Here is an 18,488-nt window from a genome sequence, read left to right on the forward strand (position 1 = left end):
ACTCTTTAACACACCGTCTGTCTTTCAGACACTTGTAGGTGGAAGCATCAAAGAGTTCCTTCTCTGTTTGAGAGCGGCAAAGAGCTCGATCACGCTGTTCATTCAGATGCCATAGAATGTCACTTTTCTTTTCTGAAGTCCACCTAAAATGGGCCTAGCTACGCCACTGCATTGTATCATAAAGTAGCCTGGAAGTGGGGAAGGACCATGAGTCAATTACAACGGGCCCCTGGGCACCGACATGCAGAAGGCCCCACCTCCTCTCATAGACTGTATAGTTGTTTTGTGTCTCTTGTTGGTCCTTTTGTGACCCCTTTGTAATTATTTGGTCTGTTTTTTAGGGTTTCTTTGTCTGTCATTGTTTTTGCCTCTCTTTGTAGTCATTTCGTGTCTCTTTGTGGTCATTCCGAGTGTCCTCCTGGTTGGTACGTGTGTCTTTAAGTGACAGTTTGCTCCCCTGCACCTGCTGTTCCCGGTTGGCCCGTTCAGTAATACATCCATGGACAGGACCTTGATTCTGTCTCTTTGCTGCCATTCTAAAACAATCATCTCTTTTGTCTTGTTGACATTGACAGAGGGACTGTTATCCTTACTCCGGCTCTCGGCCTGTCTTCCTTCATCACAGCGGTGTCATCAGCAAAAGTGATGATGCGATTGGACAGATGTGTGGCGCTGCAGTCACGGGTCAGCAGTGTTTGATGTGGAGGGAGTAGTGACTGTCTGAGGTCTGTTGATCTCAAAGTCAAGGATACACATATATACGGCGGGAGGAGAGTGTGTTACTGTGTGTGTTGGTTGTGCTCTCTCTGCACTCGTATCAGTTGCTAAACCATCCATCAAATTGCCGTGGCAACCGAGCGTCCGTCACCCCATCCATCATCCAAGGGCGACATAACGCAGCGAGAGATGTCGCGGGCGAGTGGAGAGATAACAAGGGGAGAGGAGGGGGAGGAGATAAAGATGAAATGAGGAGAAAGAAGTTTCAATTAATTGAGAAAAGCAATATGTGATATCTTGTGTTTGAGCATTTATCTGTCGTCAGGCCTTTGAATAATCTTCCTCTCTGAGGAGATAATGTCACCGTTGCTCTTGCTTTCTTTGACTAATGGACTCATTTAGTTGATTGAGACGTGTCACCTGACCGGACCTCTTCAAGTCACATCAGGTGTATCTGCACTGTAGTAGTGTTGCTGAGACTCTTATTTTGAAGGGTACACATTAAAACTTCCATTGTCATATTCCTACTTTCCCCTCTTAAAGTGTGTGTTTATTAAGTCAGAATCAATAATAACAATAACAATATTTATACATATAGTAAAGTAAAAGTGTGCACATTGTAGTATAACACAATATATAACAATGCATATGGATATTACAGTGAGTAATGATATTAAAGCTGTAAATGGTATTTATGGTGAAGTATGTATTTGTACATCTTCATATTACAGACAATGTTACGTGTTTTAAAAGAAACATCTTTACTTTGGTTTGTTCCCTGGAAAGCTGCACATTTTCTTCGTACTGTTTTGAATTTGGTATTTTTGCCATAGAATATGAAGTTTAGGTAGTTTTAAAGGAATAGTTTGACATTTCATACGCCTTCTGGACAAACATTAGTTTGAGAACATTGGTAAAGGTTTCTTATCTGTTAAATATGAAGCCAGCAGCATAAAGACGGGACACTGCTGGACGAGCTCTGTGTGACGGCAGCTGAGACGTGCTGGAACATGTATTTTCTGGAAGCTGCAACTTCCTGGAGTTTCCACTGGCTGGAAACTCGCCAGGAAATATTTTGTCTCATAACCCGTAAAACTGCAAATTGACGTTTTAACACTTTGGTTTTTAAACAGATTAAACAAAGAAAGACTCACATAATGAACTTTAGATTCATGCAAGGTGGATTATATAGATATTTTGACATTTCCAAGCATCTATCTGTTAATTAGAAGATTAGTTTGTCCCTGTGTGCAGCGAGCGAGTCTGATGGTGTGGGACATTTAGTGACTCTGCACAACGAGCATTTATTATGCTGCGTCTGGTTTATTGCTGAAGTTATGATAGACAGTCCTGCGAGTGTGGTCATTAAACACAGAGTCCAAGGAAATGAGAATCAGACACAAGCTGTTACTGGAGACTCGCAGTTCTTTCTAGTTTTCTTTGTTTCAAAAGAACTTTATGTTTGATCGCATTTCAGTGAGACGCCTCCTCGTGTTTGGATCTGCTCGAGTCGGCTGTGATAATTGCGCTGCTGCTGCTGTTTTGCTGTTAATCTGTTTCACATTAAAAGCTTTGCAGCAGTTCGGGGGGAATTTATCCTTTCACCTCCTCGAAAGGATTTCACAGTGAAATGTGTGACGAAAGGGTTTCATTTACATTAGTTTAATTCAAGATGGCAAAGTAGGATCTGGACTGTTTGTGGACATAATGTGAGTCAGCAGTTCATTCCTCTTCCACACCAGCAGGTCCACTTCAGTCCAGACTGAAGGATCTCAGTAACTATGGGATGGATTGACATGCAGTTTGTTCCCCAGAGGAGGAATCCTGCTAACTTTGTTGATTCTCTGACTTTCTTCAAGTGTCATTTTCTTGTTTTTATTGAAATATATATAACTATCGGATGCATTGCCATCAAATTTAGTACAAACGTCCGTGTTCCCCTCGGGATGAAGTGTAATAACTTTGGCGATCATCAGGTCAACATTTTAAAGTGTCCAACACTTTGGTTTGTAACCAAACACCTGCGACACTAAAGATAATTACTAGCTGAGCATGTTGGCGTGTCTGCAGCCTTTCTGTTCCCAACTCATACTTTATTTGATATGTTCTCCGAGCTGCAGCCCTGAAGGACAGGCGTTGATCAAATGTGCAAACATTCATTTGATTTATGGAAACATTGCAAACATTGTGAAGAGAGTGGAAGCTTGGGACTCAAATCTGAATATTCCTCATGTCTTGATTTCACCTTATTCCATCTCATACATTCTGAAGTGCTGAGCGGGGCCAAACAGGAGCTGAAGCCAATCCCAGCATGCATTGGGTGAGAGCCAGGGAACACCCTGAGCGGCCGTCGGTCTGTCACCGAGCGAGGAAACACGAACAACAACCTTTTCACACCTTGGGGCAATTTAAAGTTTCCACTTGAGCTGACTTGCATGTTTGTAGATGCACGCAGTGTCGGCCCAACATGGACCTCTTTCTCTGAGCCACCGTGCAATGGTTTTAGTTCGGTTGAAGCAGCATATTTCAGCCCTGAGAGGCTCATTGAATGTATATATGAAGATACTTTGAAGTGAGGATGTCACACCGACCTCCACTGCAGAATGTAATGCATCCTGGTTTCTCCTCACCCGGGAAAACATGACTGGAGGCGTTTCAGGAATGCTCGGGAGATGATTCTCAATTCAGCAGCTCGCTGACAGTCGACCGCAAGAAGCGACGATTTCAATGAAGCCTCCACTTTCTGAGCAGATATTCACTCTGCCGGCTGCCGCGCGCTGAGATGAGTTCTGGTGGAGGGAGGAGAGTGTGGGGAAGAAGAGAAGAGATTTAAAAGTTTGAATTATTATTGAAAAATCAGTCCTGCTGGAGTAACCGAAGAGGAGGAAGAAGAGGAGCAGGATTGTGTACAGTTTTAGTATTCGGGCTTGTGTAGTAATAGTGTTTATTGTTAGTAGTATATTTGTATTAGTATGTATATTGATGTTAGTGAAGATGAAGCACATGATCAAATGTGAATACAGAATCAAATCTATTAGTTTGAGCTCTGTGACAAAAACGCTTTACAATTACAAAACCAACATATATACAAACTCGTACACACAAGATGCAAACAAAAGAGAAAACGACGGAAAGACATGTTAGTTTAATGTGCGTCTGACACATTGAGGTGTAGTCGACTTACTTTTAGTCCTTTTTATAACACAAGCTACTTAATACTGAAGGTCCTAGTTAGTCATTTAGATTCTCCTGAAACGGATGTGAGAAGCTGGATTATTGGTGCTACAGTGTTACAGTGAGGACGGGGAGAAGTCGGGTACGCAGCCACCAAAAGTTTAATTTCAGCCTTTACAGAATGAATTTTAATTACTTGCAGCTCATCTCATCCACAGCTGCTGATCTTTGCCAATTAAACTGGTTAAACTGACCAATTAAAATGAGAAGTCCCACATCATCTTTGCTAATTAACAAAACTGAAACTGTTCAAAACGCACTTTTTCTTTGAACTCCTGCTCATGTGTCTGCTGAGCAAAGGATTGTGGGTCAGAATAGTCAGAAGTACGCAGGTTTGCATACTGCAGAATGCGACCGGATGCAGGAGGGCATCCTGGTGTTTTTGACAAACTATGGGACACACTTCATCTTTGATTGGCGTACTAAATGGTATGGTAGTGTGGGTATTGGTAAATGCTAACGTTAGCTTGCTAACATGCTAATATCGTGACTGAACCAAACACGAGGGTTGATAACTTTCTGTTGCCTTTGTTGACAATCCACAGCTGTAAATTGTGCTTGATGTTGAGTCTAAACGCAGCTCGATGCTGAACACTTCGTCCTCGTGTTCGTGCAGTTTGAACTGGTACACACACAGAACATGATTTACTCTGTATGCTACCGCTACAGAAGCCTCTGTGAATTCATTAGAGTGGAAGGGAAACTGAGAGAGATAGCAGAGTGACATTACTGGGACAATAATGTTTACCTGCTTGTGTGTGTGGGTGTGCGTGCTTGTGTGTGTATGGTTGAAATGAAAGCAGTGACACAGCAGCATTACTTCATGGTGTGTGTGTGTGCGCGTCCACTCTCTTCAGTCTTTATGTGAAAGATGATACGAGACGTGCGTGTGTGTATTTTATCTCTGAGTATCTCTGTGTGTGTGTGTGTGTGTGTGTGTGTGTATGTGTTTGATAGCCTGTCTCTGTCGTCCTTCAGCTGACAGTGAAGTGGTCCTCTCTCTGACAGTAAAACCAACACACACACATACACACACTGTTTTTTTCATTCCCTGCAGAAGATACAGGGAATTCGTATCGATCAGTGACATCACCTGACAGTGGTTGTGTGTAATTAATGGATCACACTGATGAACTGCTGTGTCCATCACACAGACAGAGAGGGCAGAATTACAGCAGCAGATTTACAGCTGATCCAGACGCACATCGCTCACGCTGGAGAGGAGGTCGTGGGGCTCAGGCTGCCTGCAGGCTGCTGGACGTCCTCCATCGGTCTTGTACACGTAGTTACTATATTGTTATGATTGCAGGGAGCAGAAGGTTTGATTACTAAAGGATCAATGAATCTTTACACAAGCAGCCCAGCTGACTAATCATAGTTCTTGCAGTTGCATAAGAAAGTGTGCAGCAGCTGCACTGCCCCCTCTAAATGCTCTATAAATCCCTCTTCACATAAAAACAATAGGTTTGGATGCACATTGTATTTATCCTGATGGCTTGAGGAGCGCTCCTCGAGCAGCACCCTCAGTACTGGGAAGACTAAATCATCCCACTTCCTGTGGTACAGAATCAACACCAGATGCTTTAGATTTGTCATAGCTCTGCGTGCAGCTTGCAGATATGTTGTACAGCTGACCTCAGACACTGCATCTCTTCTGTGTCAGACAGCAGCAGCACATATTCTCTTGCAAACTTGCCAAATTGCTTTTAGCTCAGAAACTGTTTTCTTAAGAAAGTTGACTCCGATGGAGCAAACGTCTTTCTGTCTGTCTGTTTGTCAGCCTGAAAGAATGAGTTGGGAGGCACTGAAGTGAAACGCTTTGGACTGAGGGATGGGCAGATTCATACCGCACTAACAGAAGTATCAAAGCCATCTAAAATTATCGATCACGTTTTTGTATTCGCTTGTTTTCTACAAGGCTGCAAAGGTTTCACAGACGGGCATACAATGCTCTGGTGTGTTCTCTTCAGGCTCACCTACAAACGGAGCTTCTACATGTTCATTTTGCGCTCATTTCTCGACATGCTCTGGCTCCAGGAACGTTGGCCTGTCAATTGGTACAAAAAGCTCATTAAATTTCACATTGATTGCCGTGACATTAGCTACACTCATTCGTGTTTCCCAGAGGACGAACCGTACCGACTCTGGTGATGCTCAGATGTTCCTCTAGCGTCACCATGAGGTCGACATTTGTGGTTTTGATTGAAATGTCTCGACATCTATTGGATGGATTGCCATGAGACATCCATGTTCCCCTCAGGATGAATTCTAACTTTAGTGGTCCTCTGACTTTCATCTAGCACCTTCATCATGTGTCCGATACTTACGTTTAAATACCTACAGAACTAATGACATTCAGAAGCACCGCAGGGCAGCAGACTCTAGTCTTTATGGACATTTCTTTTTGTGTTTTGATGGGAAGCCTCCAGAGAAGAGAAATTTTACCGCCGCTGTCTTGTGTTTTGTGGCTATTTTCTTCGCCTGTTAGAGAGTTCCCGGTGTTACATAATTAAACACAGATCCTGACATCTCAAACCTGCACAAAAAGGTTTTGAAATCTCCTGGACATCCCACCAACAGGCACACACACACACACACACACACACACACACACACACACACACACACACACACACACTGTCAGCATGCCTTTGAATGAGGTCACCAGCGAGGTCACTGCAGTCACGTGACCCGGCAGTATTGATTATTGATCAATGTTTTGTAGATCAGCTCTCGTGTACAGACGTACTGTATGCTCTGTACTACGTTTACAGTTAAAGTACGTTTTATTGTTTGTTTTGATATTTAAAGCAAATTTGCTTGTAAATTTGCAATAAACAGGAAATAAACCACATGAAAACTATTATGATGCAGTCACACTAAGTCAGAGACACAAGCTTTAAAGCTTTACTTTAAATGAATGAATCTGCAGCTTCAGTTTGAGTCTTTGCAGGATGAGTCACAGGTGGAATTTCAAAAAGACGGTTTTATTTAACTAAAAAAATAAACAATTTATTAAATATGCAATGAAGTGCTGTCCCCATCAACAGGCTACAATAACTTAACATAAACTGATTGAGCTTTCCTAAACTGACCAAAAAAAAGGGAACATGTGGGTGACTTGATTACTGAAAGGAGTGGAAGTGTTGGTTGAGTTGATAATATTCCAGTTTTCTGATGTTTTTTTACATGCTCTTAAATGCAATATTTTGTCGCAGTACTGACTGAACTTGAAGCATTTAATGAAATTGAAGTTAGACCTGGTAGTACCTGAGAGAAGTTGAAGTGGAAACAGAGCAACTGAACTGAATTCTCAATCACGTGTAAAACGCGTTTTCTCTCGTGTTACGCAGTTTTAATGTGGTTTATGTTGTATAGTGAACCAAAAACATTTGGTTGATTTGGTGGTTTGGGAGTCCAGGCTGCACGGAAAGGAAGGTTTCTTATATCTATTTGACTGACTGTGAGAAATATTTGAATCATCCGAAAGCAAAACTTTGACCCCACTTTTATCCTCCTCTGTTTCTTAAAATTGAGTTTGTCTGCAATTGTAAGTCTATTTTCTTTCTGTAGATTTGAACCGAAACCCAACCTCCATTCTTTCATCAGGAGAGCTGAACACGAGCTAAGGCCTGATCCACTTATTCTCTCTGAAGGCTTGACCTGCCTATCGCTGGCCCGTTTCCACTTCTTTGTCTCTGCGTACGTTTGGACAAAAAAACCTTAGAAGTTAATTTCAGTCTCCCTGCAGATTTGAATTTAAACTCGACCTGATCGTATTATTTCCTCTGTAGAGTCCAAACACACTCAGTCCTGTTCTGTTTGTCTCCTTGTAGATTTGATTGTAAACTCTGCCAAATTTAATTTCCCCCTCTGTGTAAAACCTTGGCTTAATTCCATTGTGTTCTCTGCAGAGCTGAGCATACACTAATTCAATTTCCTCTCTCTGTATCTGTTGTTCGAGCCGTCTCTATTAAAATCGTCCTGATTCCATTTCTCTTTTGTTTTTAGATCCGTCTGTACGCTCGGCCGGATGCCATTTCCAGCGGAGCCGGGGACTACGCTCTGCACATCACCAAGAGGCTTCTGGGATTTTACCAGGACTACTTTAAAGTTCAGTACTCACTGCCCAAGCTAGGTAAGGCTGCTGACGTCTTATTCTTCCTTTGACATTGTTTGGGTCCTCTGATGTTTCACTTCCTGTCAGTTTTCATCGAATAAGAAGCACACTGTTTACTTTCTATCCCCTGATTATCTGTGTCCCCTTCGTGGGCTGTTCTTTATTCAGGGAAGTCATCCAACTTTTTGTCCTTCGTGCAATTACTTTTGGGTTCAGCAATTTGTACTCAAATCATGTGAAGAAAACAGTCTGTCCTCCTTTTCTTCCCGTGTGTCTGGAGAATGTAACGCGTGATTAGCTCAGGGAATTGAACCTCAGTCAGTTCTTGCACAGACGCTTGTGTTCAGACACTTTGAGAGTTTTAGCTTATTTAGTGGGATTCTATAGAAAGATGTTATACTCGGCAAAGACATCAAAGATACCTTGTTGTACTGAAACTCAATTCAATCGCTGTCACTAAAAAAAGCACTGAAAGAAGTCGAAGTGGCTCTAAAAACAAAGGCACTGAAGTGGAAGTTGCTCTAAAATGGACGCAATGGAAGAAGTTTGTGTGATTAAAGAAGTAGACGTTTCAGGGGAAGAGCTGAAAGGAGTTGAAGTGTCAGTGGAGTTGATAACACTCCAGTTCACTGATTTTAATTTTGCTCTTTTAATGTAGTATTTGGGAGCAGAACTAAGACAATGAAAGACAGTTGTGAGACAGTTAAAGTGGAAGGGATGCAAGAGGTTGAAGTGTCACTTGCAAATACTGAGAGGAGTTGAAGCGTCAGTTGAGAAGTGTCTTTCAAATATTGTATATTTGAGTGTATTTGTATGGCAGTAACATCCTGATTGAAGAACTTAATCAAACCCTGGTTGTACCTGGTATTTAAGTCACTGAGAGGAGTTGAAGTGGCAGCGGAAACAAAAGCATCGCTACTGAGTTCTTGAAAAAGGTTGTGGAAAAAGAGCCATCACTTTGGGGTGGTTGGGAGATCCTTTGTCCTGGATCCTATTAGACTTCATAGTTTTTCTTTCTGTGCTGCTGGTTTCAGTTCCTGCTGTTAACCTCTCAACCTCAGCAGTCGTCGTGATTGTACAGTTCTGTGCAACCATGTTTGGTGTTTACACTCCCTTCTTTTCTCTCCAAGTTAATGAATCATGTCAGAGTAGTCGAATTTCATCTCCCTGTCCTCGTTCTTCCTCTTCTGTCTTCATAATTGTTTGTGTTTTTACACTTGTGTCCTGCCAGAATCAATTAACCGTGCCACAGCGTTGCATTTCCTTTTTCCTCTCCTCGCCCAAACAAGCTAATATGATAGCTGCGGTTCTATATTGTACATGTCAGACCCTTTCTTCCTGTCAACATTCATTCATCACATTATAAACTTCCTGTTTGTTTTCATCCGCTCTGATTACATTTGACATTTACTTCCCCTTCCTGACCTTTCCTCTGATATTAGCTGCATTAAGAGGCACTTACATGGTGAGCTAAAGGTGCTGCCACGTCCTGTGGTCCAGAATAAGATGTCGGTGGAAAATATTGTCAAAGATGTCAATTTGTCAAGAACTGAGAGAAGTTTTGGTTTTAATTGGAAAGGCTTTTATTGTGAAGTCTAGAAACGTGATATTTCAAATTGTCTGAGAATATTTTACGCTGGCATTTTGTTTTGACACATCTTTGGGAAATCACAATGTCCGAGCATAGAACGCATTACATACTAGAAAATCCACAGGAGAAACAGTATATGTTCTGTTATGTACTAAATACCGAACAGAGCCCAACAATCCAGATAGTTGGTGCAATAATTGTCATGGCTCAAGGGATTCAGACTGAATTATCTCAACAACTATTAGATTCTTAATTTAGTGATCCTCTGACTGTCATCAGCAGGTCGACATGTTCAAACATCTCAACTTCTACCCAATGGATTGGCTGACGTTCAGGGTGATGGTTCTTTTTTGTTGTGTTTTTTTGTGCCAATTATTCAATCAATTGCCTTGAAACTTGGTCATTAATGTTCCCCTCAGGATGAATTACAACAGGTGACCTCTTTAGTTTTCAGGTATGTGGTTGAGGAGTGTGTCAGTCAGATAATTGGGTTCTACTGGTCCAAATGTTCTGAAGCCTGGCGTTACTGTTCAGGATGCTGCAGAACCCAGGTGGCACAGAAGTGTCTTTACTCGACCGTGCCCTTCAGTAAACCTGGCACACGTGGCCGTTGGGCTCCTGCCAGACTTGTGATCAATGACGCGCCAGAATCAGTACGCTGGTCTAATTCCAGGTGTCAACATTTGCCCAAAGCTTGGCTGCGTGCTGCTAACTGGAGCTGATTCTGCCTCCATATTAACTCGTGCCAACATTCCGAAAACTGAGCCAAAAGCGTCAACAATATGTGGGCCAAAGGCACCCACACTCGGTTCTCCAGCACACAAACACTCGGCGTTTGTTTTAGATATCCTTTATAGATATTCATATTTGTTCTGCCACAGTATCCCTGGAGTGAAAGCTTCACACTTCATAACGCAGATGGGTAGGAAAAATCTTTGTCATTTGTTTTTAGTTTTTAGGTGGGTTGACTCAAAGTTTGGGCTTTTAGGGTTATCTTAGTCAAAGACAACTTTAAACTAACTAAACTGTTTTTCATCCAGTTGTAGTCGATGTCGACATTTTAGTCTTTTTCGATCGTCAAATTATATTGAACATTTCTGTCGGCCATGTTTTAGTCGCTGTAGTCCTGATATGAACTACATTTTAATCTTTTTTTTGTCAACGATGCTGCATGTTGATATCGTGTTGAGTTCGTGTTTGATGACGTTGGTGCCGTCGTCTCGTCTTAGTCATAGAAAAAAAAGGTTGTTGACGAACATATTTAATGAAAATAGTTAATAAAAAACAAAGATTTAAAGACGGCTTTTTAAAACCAAACAACAAAGTGGTTCACAGGGCAGCCAATTAAAATCAATACATTTTAGAGCAAAGCAAACAATTCCAGTAAAATAAGATAAAAAGACAATTCAAGTAAAACAAAAGAAAGTTCTGTGATAAAAAAAATACTTCTGAAGAGGAGATTTCAAAGATGTTCTGACCCCGTCCGGCCTGCAGCTGCAGCTGCTGCTGTGAGCCTCAGGGCTCCTGTGAAGACGCTCTGGATCAGACCGTGACTCTGGAGCTGAAAAAACATCTGAGTGAAGATTGTGTGCTGCGTACGGTACCATGAGGTCCGAAATACACCGAGCTGCAAGGCCAAGAGGTGCATTAAAATAATAAGCAAGAGCTTTAAGTCAGTTCTAAAACATATTGTAAGCAGAATAACACAGGTTGTGTGTCAGGGTTCACGTTGTACTCACTGTGGCCTCGTTTATCTCTCCATCTCTGTGGAAACAGCACAATCATGACGAGGAGCAGAACTCTATATGTAATGTTTAGTTCAGGATCTGCTTAGTAGGTTTATTTTTGGTGAATCTTTAATTTACCTTTTTTTTATCTTATCATATTTTTCTCTTTGTTTAGTTTTTTTATTCCCTGCTGCCATTTAATTTCTTGAAATGCAAAGAAAGAAAGAAATGTTAAATGACACGCGTAGAATAAAGTGATTTTAATGAACAAAAATCACTTTTAAGATTTAATTTGGTTATTTTTCTGGACTGATGCGTTTGATTAGTTCAGGGACCGTCGGAAGATTTAAAACGGGCTATGATTCTTTTATGGCGTAAAGAAAACGTGCTTCTGTAACCTGCCTGCACTAAATCGTACTTTTCAATTACTTCTAACATAATGAAACATGATTGAATAAAACTTGTTACGCTGCTCAAAGCTCAAAGAGAAGTCTCCACAGGAAGCTTCAACGGTTCTGCGGTGTGGAGAGTTAAAGAGGCCGCTCCATGTGTCACAGCTCAGTGTGGGGGGACCCAGCAGGGACTACATCTCCCAGCATTCCTCGGTTTGCTCAGTGATCCACCAGCAGTTGATGGAATAAGATGTTTTTGTTGCTGAGGAGTCAGACTCTCACTCGGTGGAGTCACCAGAGGAAAACACTGATTCTGAGCCAAACACAAGTCCCAAATCCCCAAATGCCCTCCCAGCTAAGTGTTTTGAAGTTCTGACACTCAAATTGAAATCAAGTGTGAACTATAATAAATAAATTAATGCAGATAGAAAACTCCCTCCGCGTGAATCCCTCTTTTGATTTGATTTTCTGTTTCATATCTCGGCAGATATTTAATCTTTTTCTTTCTGTGTGACTGAATGAATTCTTCCATTATAAATCTGCTGTGTGTGTGTGTGTGTGTGTGTGTGTGTGTGTGTGTGTGTGTGTGTGTGTGTGTGTGTGTGTGTGTGTGTGTGTGTGTGTGTGTGTGTGTGTGTGTGTGTGTGTGTGCGTGTGTGTGTGTGCGTGCGCGCCCTCTTCATATACATATATCCACATAACCATGGGCGAGTGTGTGTGTGTGTGTGTGTGTGTGTGTGCGTGCGCGCCCTCTTCATATACATATATCCACATAACCATGGGCGAGTGTGTGTGTGTGTGTGTGTGTGTGTGTGTGTATACATCAGACTGATGTTGACATCAAGCTTTACCACAGCTTGCCTCTTACCCCACTGCTGTGTGTGTGTGTGTGTGTGTGTGTGTGTGTGTGTGTGTGTGTGTGTGTGTGTGTGTGTGTGTGTGTGTGTGTGTGTGTGAGGTCCCAGAGCCTCAGGGCTCCATCTGTTGTCATGCAGGGCATCGAGCTCCTGAGAGAAAGAGGAATGATGAGCTGAGATACAGATTTAAAGGGACAGACAGTACAGATCACAACCATAGAGAAAAATGTACTTTTGTGTCCCGTTGGAGACTAGTGTGTGTGTGTGTGTCGGTTCGACTGTTTGGTCCACACATCTCCACACCTACCATCCGGAGTGTCGTTAAAGGAACAGTTCACAAACAACATCTCTATGGTGCCAGAAAGTTTCCTTTTGATGGTGTTAACGAGAACAGATCAGACTTGAACAAAACTGTCAGAAAAACAGAACTAAGACAAACAAACAAAGTATTTCCCTCATGGTCAGGTAATAACTTAGTGTCTGGATCTCCATGAGCACACACACACACACTCACACACTTGTATTAAGCTTGTTATAATCCTGCTGAGGCCACAACAAACAGCTGACGCCATACGAAACAGTTTCAACCCAAGAAGTTGGAAAATAACCAAATTAACGTAAATGAAAAATGCTAAATCAGGATTATTTAGATGTGAGGTGTGATCAGTGGTGTGTGTGTGTGTGTGTGTGTGTGTGTGTGTGTGTGTGTGTGTTGTGGTCAGACCTCGCCTCTTTGTGCGCTCCTGGTCTTTTTCTGGGACCATGAAGGTCAATTTATATCGTTTTTACTGTGAACTTTGGACTTGTGACACGTTATGGTTTAGTTGTTATTGATCTTTATCTGGATATCTATCGATGCACGGTGTACACGCACCAACAACTCCATCAGATCGGTCGCACCACATCTGTTCAGTGCACGCACTTTCTCTAAAACCCTTTAAGTTGAAAGGTCACTTAACTCCGCCTCTTCTTGCTCACTCAAGTTGGCCGTTAACAAGCAACGGACGAGCAGCTCCTCTGGATGAACACGAACAGTTAGCGAGACTAAAAAGCAGCCCGCACCCCTCTCCTCATTACATTACATGTAGCTGACGCTTTTGTCCAAAGTGACTTAATATAAGTGCAAACAATCACGAGGACACAAGTTAGAACAGCAAGAATCCTGCAGGTACATCAGCTTCAAATAAGACAAAACTATTCAGTGCTTTGGTCCTTTGTAGCCGAGCTGCAGTTAAACAGGTGAGTTTCAGTCTGCAGAAGATGTGCAGACGTCCTGCTGGCCCGACATCAATGTGGATGGTCCACCATGTAGGAGCAGGACAGCAAACAGGTTTATTTGAGTGATTTGGTTTGAACGAGGTCTGGATGTAGGAAGGTGCTGATCCACTCGCAGCCCGGTGGACCAGCACCAGAGACTGGGAGCAGATTAGAGCGGTGCATTGTCGGAGGACGTCATAACATGTCACCCCTCGAATGCACCGTGTTCATTTAGCAGCCAGCTACAGCTTCCTGACTCGCATGCTGAGTTTATCATGTAACCTCTAACGCCAACATGTGGTCGCATGTCAATACCAGGTGACACAAGCTTATCATTTAACCGGGGGGGGGTCTCAGTGGTACCGGCCGTAGACCTTTGCTGCACGACTCCCTGGCTGCATGTATTCTCTCTACTCTCTGTAAAGGCTGTAAATGGCCAAAATAACAACATCACATTCTGCAAGACGATGTTTTTCAGAGTCTGTAAATTGAAACTGCGAACTAGAAACACACTGTATGTAATATAATATATAATATAAGAGCTTGTAATCAGCTGCTCACACTAAACTCAACACTTCTCGCTCTACAGCGCCGACTGACACATGGAAGTGGCATCTTGTAAAGAAAGTGAGACAAAGACTCTTATAGAGAACAAACACTTAGTGACACAAGACACCCTGCTTAATTAAAAGTAATGTAAGTAACATGTAACACCGGGTGCAGCTGCTGCCGCTGTGACTTCACCTCCTTTAGTAACGCAGCGATAATTGAAAGAAGAAATGAAACGAGCAGACGCTGCTTTGGAACTTTAATGTTTTTTAATTGACGCTTTACATCATATGCACTTAAATGTGTGAGGTTGTTAAAAACACATAAATACTCTTTATTCAGCGTAAAAGATGCAGTTCCTGTGTGAGGTGTGCACACAGGATCCCACACGTCACACATCGTCTTCATCAAGTACTGATGGTAAAATGTTTTATTATTATACACGATACATACATACATAATGTTCCTGTTACATTAATGTGTGTGTTACATGTTCCTGCTGCATTAATGTGTGTGTTACATGTTCCTGCTGCATTAATGTGTGTGTTACATGTTCCTGTTACATTAATGTGTGTGTTACATGTTCCTGTTACATTAATGTGTGTGTTACATGTTCCTGTTACATTAATGTGTGTGTTACATGTTCCTGTTACATTAATGTGTGTGTTACATGTTCCTGTTACATTAATGTGTGTGTTACATGTTCCTGTTACATTAATGTGTGTGTTACATGTTCCTGTTACATTAATGTGTGTGTTACATGTTCATGTTACATTAATGTGTGTGTTACATGTTCCTGTTGCATTAATGTGTGTGTTACATGTTCCTGTTGCATTAATGTGTGTGTTACATGTTCCTGCTGCATTAATGTGTGTGTTACATGTTCCTGCTGCATTAATGTGTGTGTTACATGTTCCTGCTACATTAATGTGTGTGTTACATGTTCCTGTTACATTAATGTGTGTGTTACATGTTCCTGTTACATTAATGTGTGTGTTACATGTTCCTGTTACATTAATGTGTGTGTTACATGTTCCTGTTACATTAATGTGTGTGTTACATGTTCCTGTTACATTAATGTGTGTGTTACATGTTCCTGTTACATTAATGTGTGTGTTACATGTTCCTGTTACATTAATGTGTGTGTTACATGTTCCTGTTACATTAATGTGTGTGTTACATGTTCCTGTTACATTAATGTGTGTGTTACATGTTCCTGTTACATTAATGTGTGTGTTACATGTTCCTGTTACATTAATGTGTGTGTTACATGTTCCTGTTACATTAATGTGTGTGTTACATGTTCCTGTTACATTAATGTGTGTGTTACATGTTCCTGTTACATTAATGTGTGTGTTACATGTTCCTGTTACATTAATGTGTGTGTTACATGTTCCTGTTACATTAATGTGTGTGTTACATGTTCCTGTTACATTAATGTGTGTGTTACATGTTCCTGTTACATTAATGTGTGTGTTACATGTTCCTGTTACATTAATGTGTGTGTTACATGTTCCTGTTACATTAATGTGTGTGTTACATGTTCCTGTTACATTAATGTGTGTGTTACATGTTCCTGTTACATTAATGTGTGTGTTACATGTTCCTGTTACATTAATGTGTGTGTTACATGTTCCTGTTACATTAATGTGTGTTACATGTTCCTGTTACATTAATGTGTGTGTTACATGTTCCTGTTACATTAATGTGTGTGTTACATGTTCCTGTTACATTAATGTGTGTGTTACATGTTCCTGTTACATTAATGTGTGTGTTACATGTTCCTGTTACATTAATGTGTGTGTTACATGTTCCTGTTACATTAATGTGTGTGTTACATGTTCCTGTTACATTAATGTGTGTTACATGTTCCTGTTACATTAATGTGTGTGTTACATGTTCCTGTTACATTAATGTGTGTGTTACATGTTCCTGTTACATTAATGTGTGTGTTACATGTTCCTGTTACATTAATGTGTGTGTTACATGTTCCTGTTACATTAATGTGTGTGTTACATGTTCCTGTTACATTAATGTGTGTGTTACATGTTCCTGTTACATTAATGTGTGTGTTACATGTTCCTGTTACATTAATGTGTGTGTTACATGTTCCTGTTACATTAATGTGTGTGTTACATGTTCCTGTTACATTAATGTGTGTGTTACATGTTCCTGCTTACATTAATGTGTGTGTTACATGTTCCTGTTACATTAATGTGTGTATTACATGTTCCTGTTACATTAATGTGTGTGTTACATGTTCCTGCTACATTAATGTGTGTGTTACATGTTCCTGTTACATTAATGTGTGTGTTACATGTTCCTGTTACATTAATGTGTGTGTTACATGTTCCTGTTACATTAATGTGTGTGTTACATGTTCCTGTTACATTAATGTGTGTGTTACATGTTCCTGTTACATTAATGTGTGTGTTACATGTTCCTGTTACATTAATGTGTGTGTTACATGTTCCTGTTACATTAATGTGTGTGTTACATGTTCCTGTTACATTAATGTGTGTGTTACATGTTCCTGTTACATTAATGTGTGTGTTACATGTTCCTGTTACATTAATGTGTGTGTTACATGTTCCTGTTACATTAATGTGTGTGTTACATGTTCCTGCTGCATTAATGTATGTGTTACATGTTCCTGTTACATTAATGTGTGTATTACATGTTCCTGTTACATTAATGTGTGTGTTACATGTTCCTGCTACATTAATGTGTGTGTTACATGTTCCTGTTACATTAATGTGTGTGTTACATGTTCCTGTTACATTAATGTGTGTGTTACATGTTCCTGTTACATTAATGTGTGTGTTACATGTTCCTGTTGCATTAATGTGTGTGTTACATGTTCCTGTTACATTAATGTGTGTGTTACATGTTCCTGTTGCATTAATATGTGTGTTACATGTTCCTGCTACATTAATGTGTGTGTTACATGTTCCTGTTACATTAATGTGTGTGTTACATGTTCCTGCTGCAGATGTTCCTGCTGCAGATGTTCCCTCCTTCACATCCTGTCGTAGTTTAATGTACACGATGCATCAGATTCTATAACATCATCATGTTTTGTATCTTTGTCTCTAAAAGTCAACTCTTCATGAGTTCCTCAGAAAAACAGTTTCCATCTTTGTGACATCATCTTCCAGCTGATCGAGAGGCTTTTTAAAACACTTTATTTATCTGGAGGAAACTTCATCACAAACATCTGGAGACACATGTTGAGCTCACAGGAAGAGGAGGAAGAACTAGAGAGTCTCTAATTTGCACTTAAGTTCTTGAGTTACTGCGTTTGAATTTACACGTAACGTTAATCTTTCCACTGAAACTGTGTCTCACCTCAAACGTCACCGTGTTAGAAGGAACAGGATCATGTTCCTCCGTAAATGTAAAGAAGTTCAGTCGCAGAGCTCAGAATAAAAGCATCAATTTGTGAACGATTAGTCTCAGAACAGATGAGTCCAAATCTAAAACCGAATCTCAGCAAAGGAAAGTCGAAGACACCGAGCTCATCGCCTCCTGCAGACACTCAGTTCCAGCCTGGGAGTTGTTTCTGCTCTCTCTCTCGCTTTGTTCAATCCTGAAGTCGAGATAACTAATAAAGCGATAAGGGTTCTCTCCGGGCCGGCGTAGGAATTCATTTGACTGTTCCAGCGGAGCAGAAATCTTGCAGCAGCAGAGCGAGCGGAGGCTCAGGTGATCTGACTGTCAGGAGAATTACTCTGAATATCTGAGTGCGTCTGAACGTGTGTGTGAACACGCCAAGTGGACTAATGTGTTCTGTTGAGTTCTGGCTCCATCTGGGCTCCACAGAGACAGCACCGCCTGAGGTCCAACACACACACACACACACACACACACACACACACACACACACACACACACACACACACACACACACACACACACACACACACACACACACACACACACACACACACCTTCATTCCTCCACTTGTGTATCTTTTCATCTTTTCTTCCCTTCGTTCTTTTTCTTTCCTCTTTGTCTCTCGCTCAGTCTATCATGCCGTTGCC

The 18,488-nt window shown here is 41.2% G+C and overlaps 1 protein-coding gene across 1 annotated transcript in view; it reads left to right on the plus strand.

The window, feature by feature from the left end:
• LOC115006009 (thyrotropin-releasing hormone-degrading ectoenzyme-like) overlaps positions 1 to 12,152 on the plus strand; it is a 38,424-nt gene extending 26,272 nt beyond the window's left edge. The window contains exons 4-5 of the mRNA XM_029428011.1: positions 7,963 to 8,089; positions 11,890 to 12,152. Coding sequence (XP_029283871.1) covers positions 7,963 to 8,089; positions 11,890 to 12,047 — 285 coding nt within the window. The 3' untranslated portion in view covers positions 12,048 to 12,152. The remainder of the gene's footprint in view (positions 1 to 7,962; positions 8,090 to 11,889) is intronic.
• The last annotated feature ends 6,336 nt before the right edge of the window (positions 12,153 to 18,488 follow it).

This window comes from Cottoperca gobio, unplaced genomic scaffold (assembly GCF_900634415.1).
Source record: "Cottoperca gobio unplaced genomic scaffold, fCotGob3.1 fCotGob3_42arrow_ctg1, whole genome shotgun sequence".
NCBI classification, from domain to species: domain Eukaryota; kingdom Metazoa; phylum Chordata; class Actinopteri; order Perciformes; family Bovichtidae; genus Cottoperca; species Cottoperca gobio.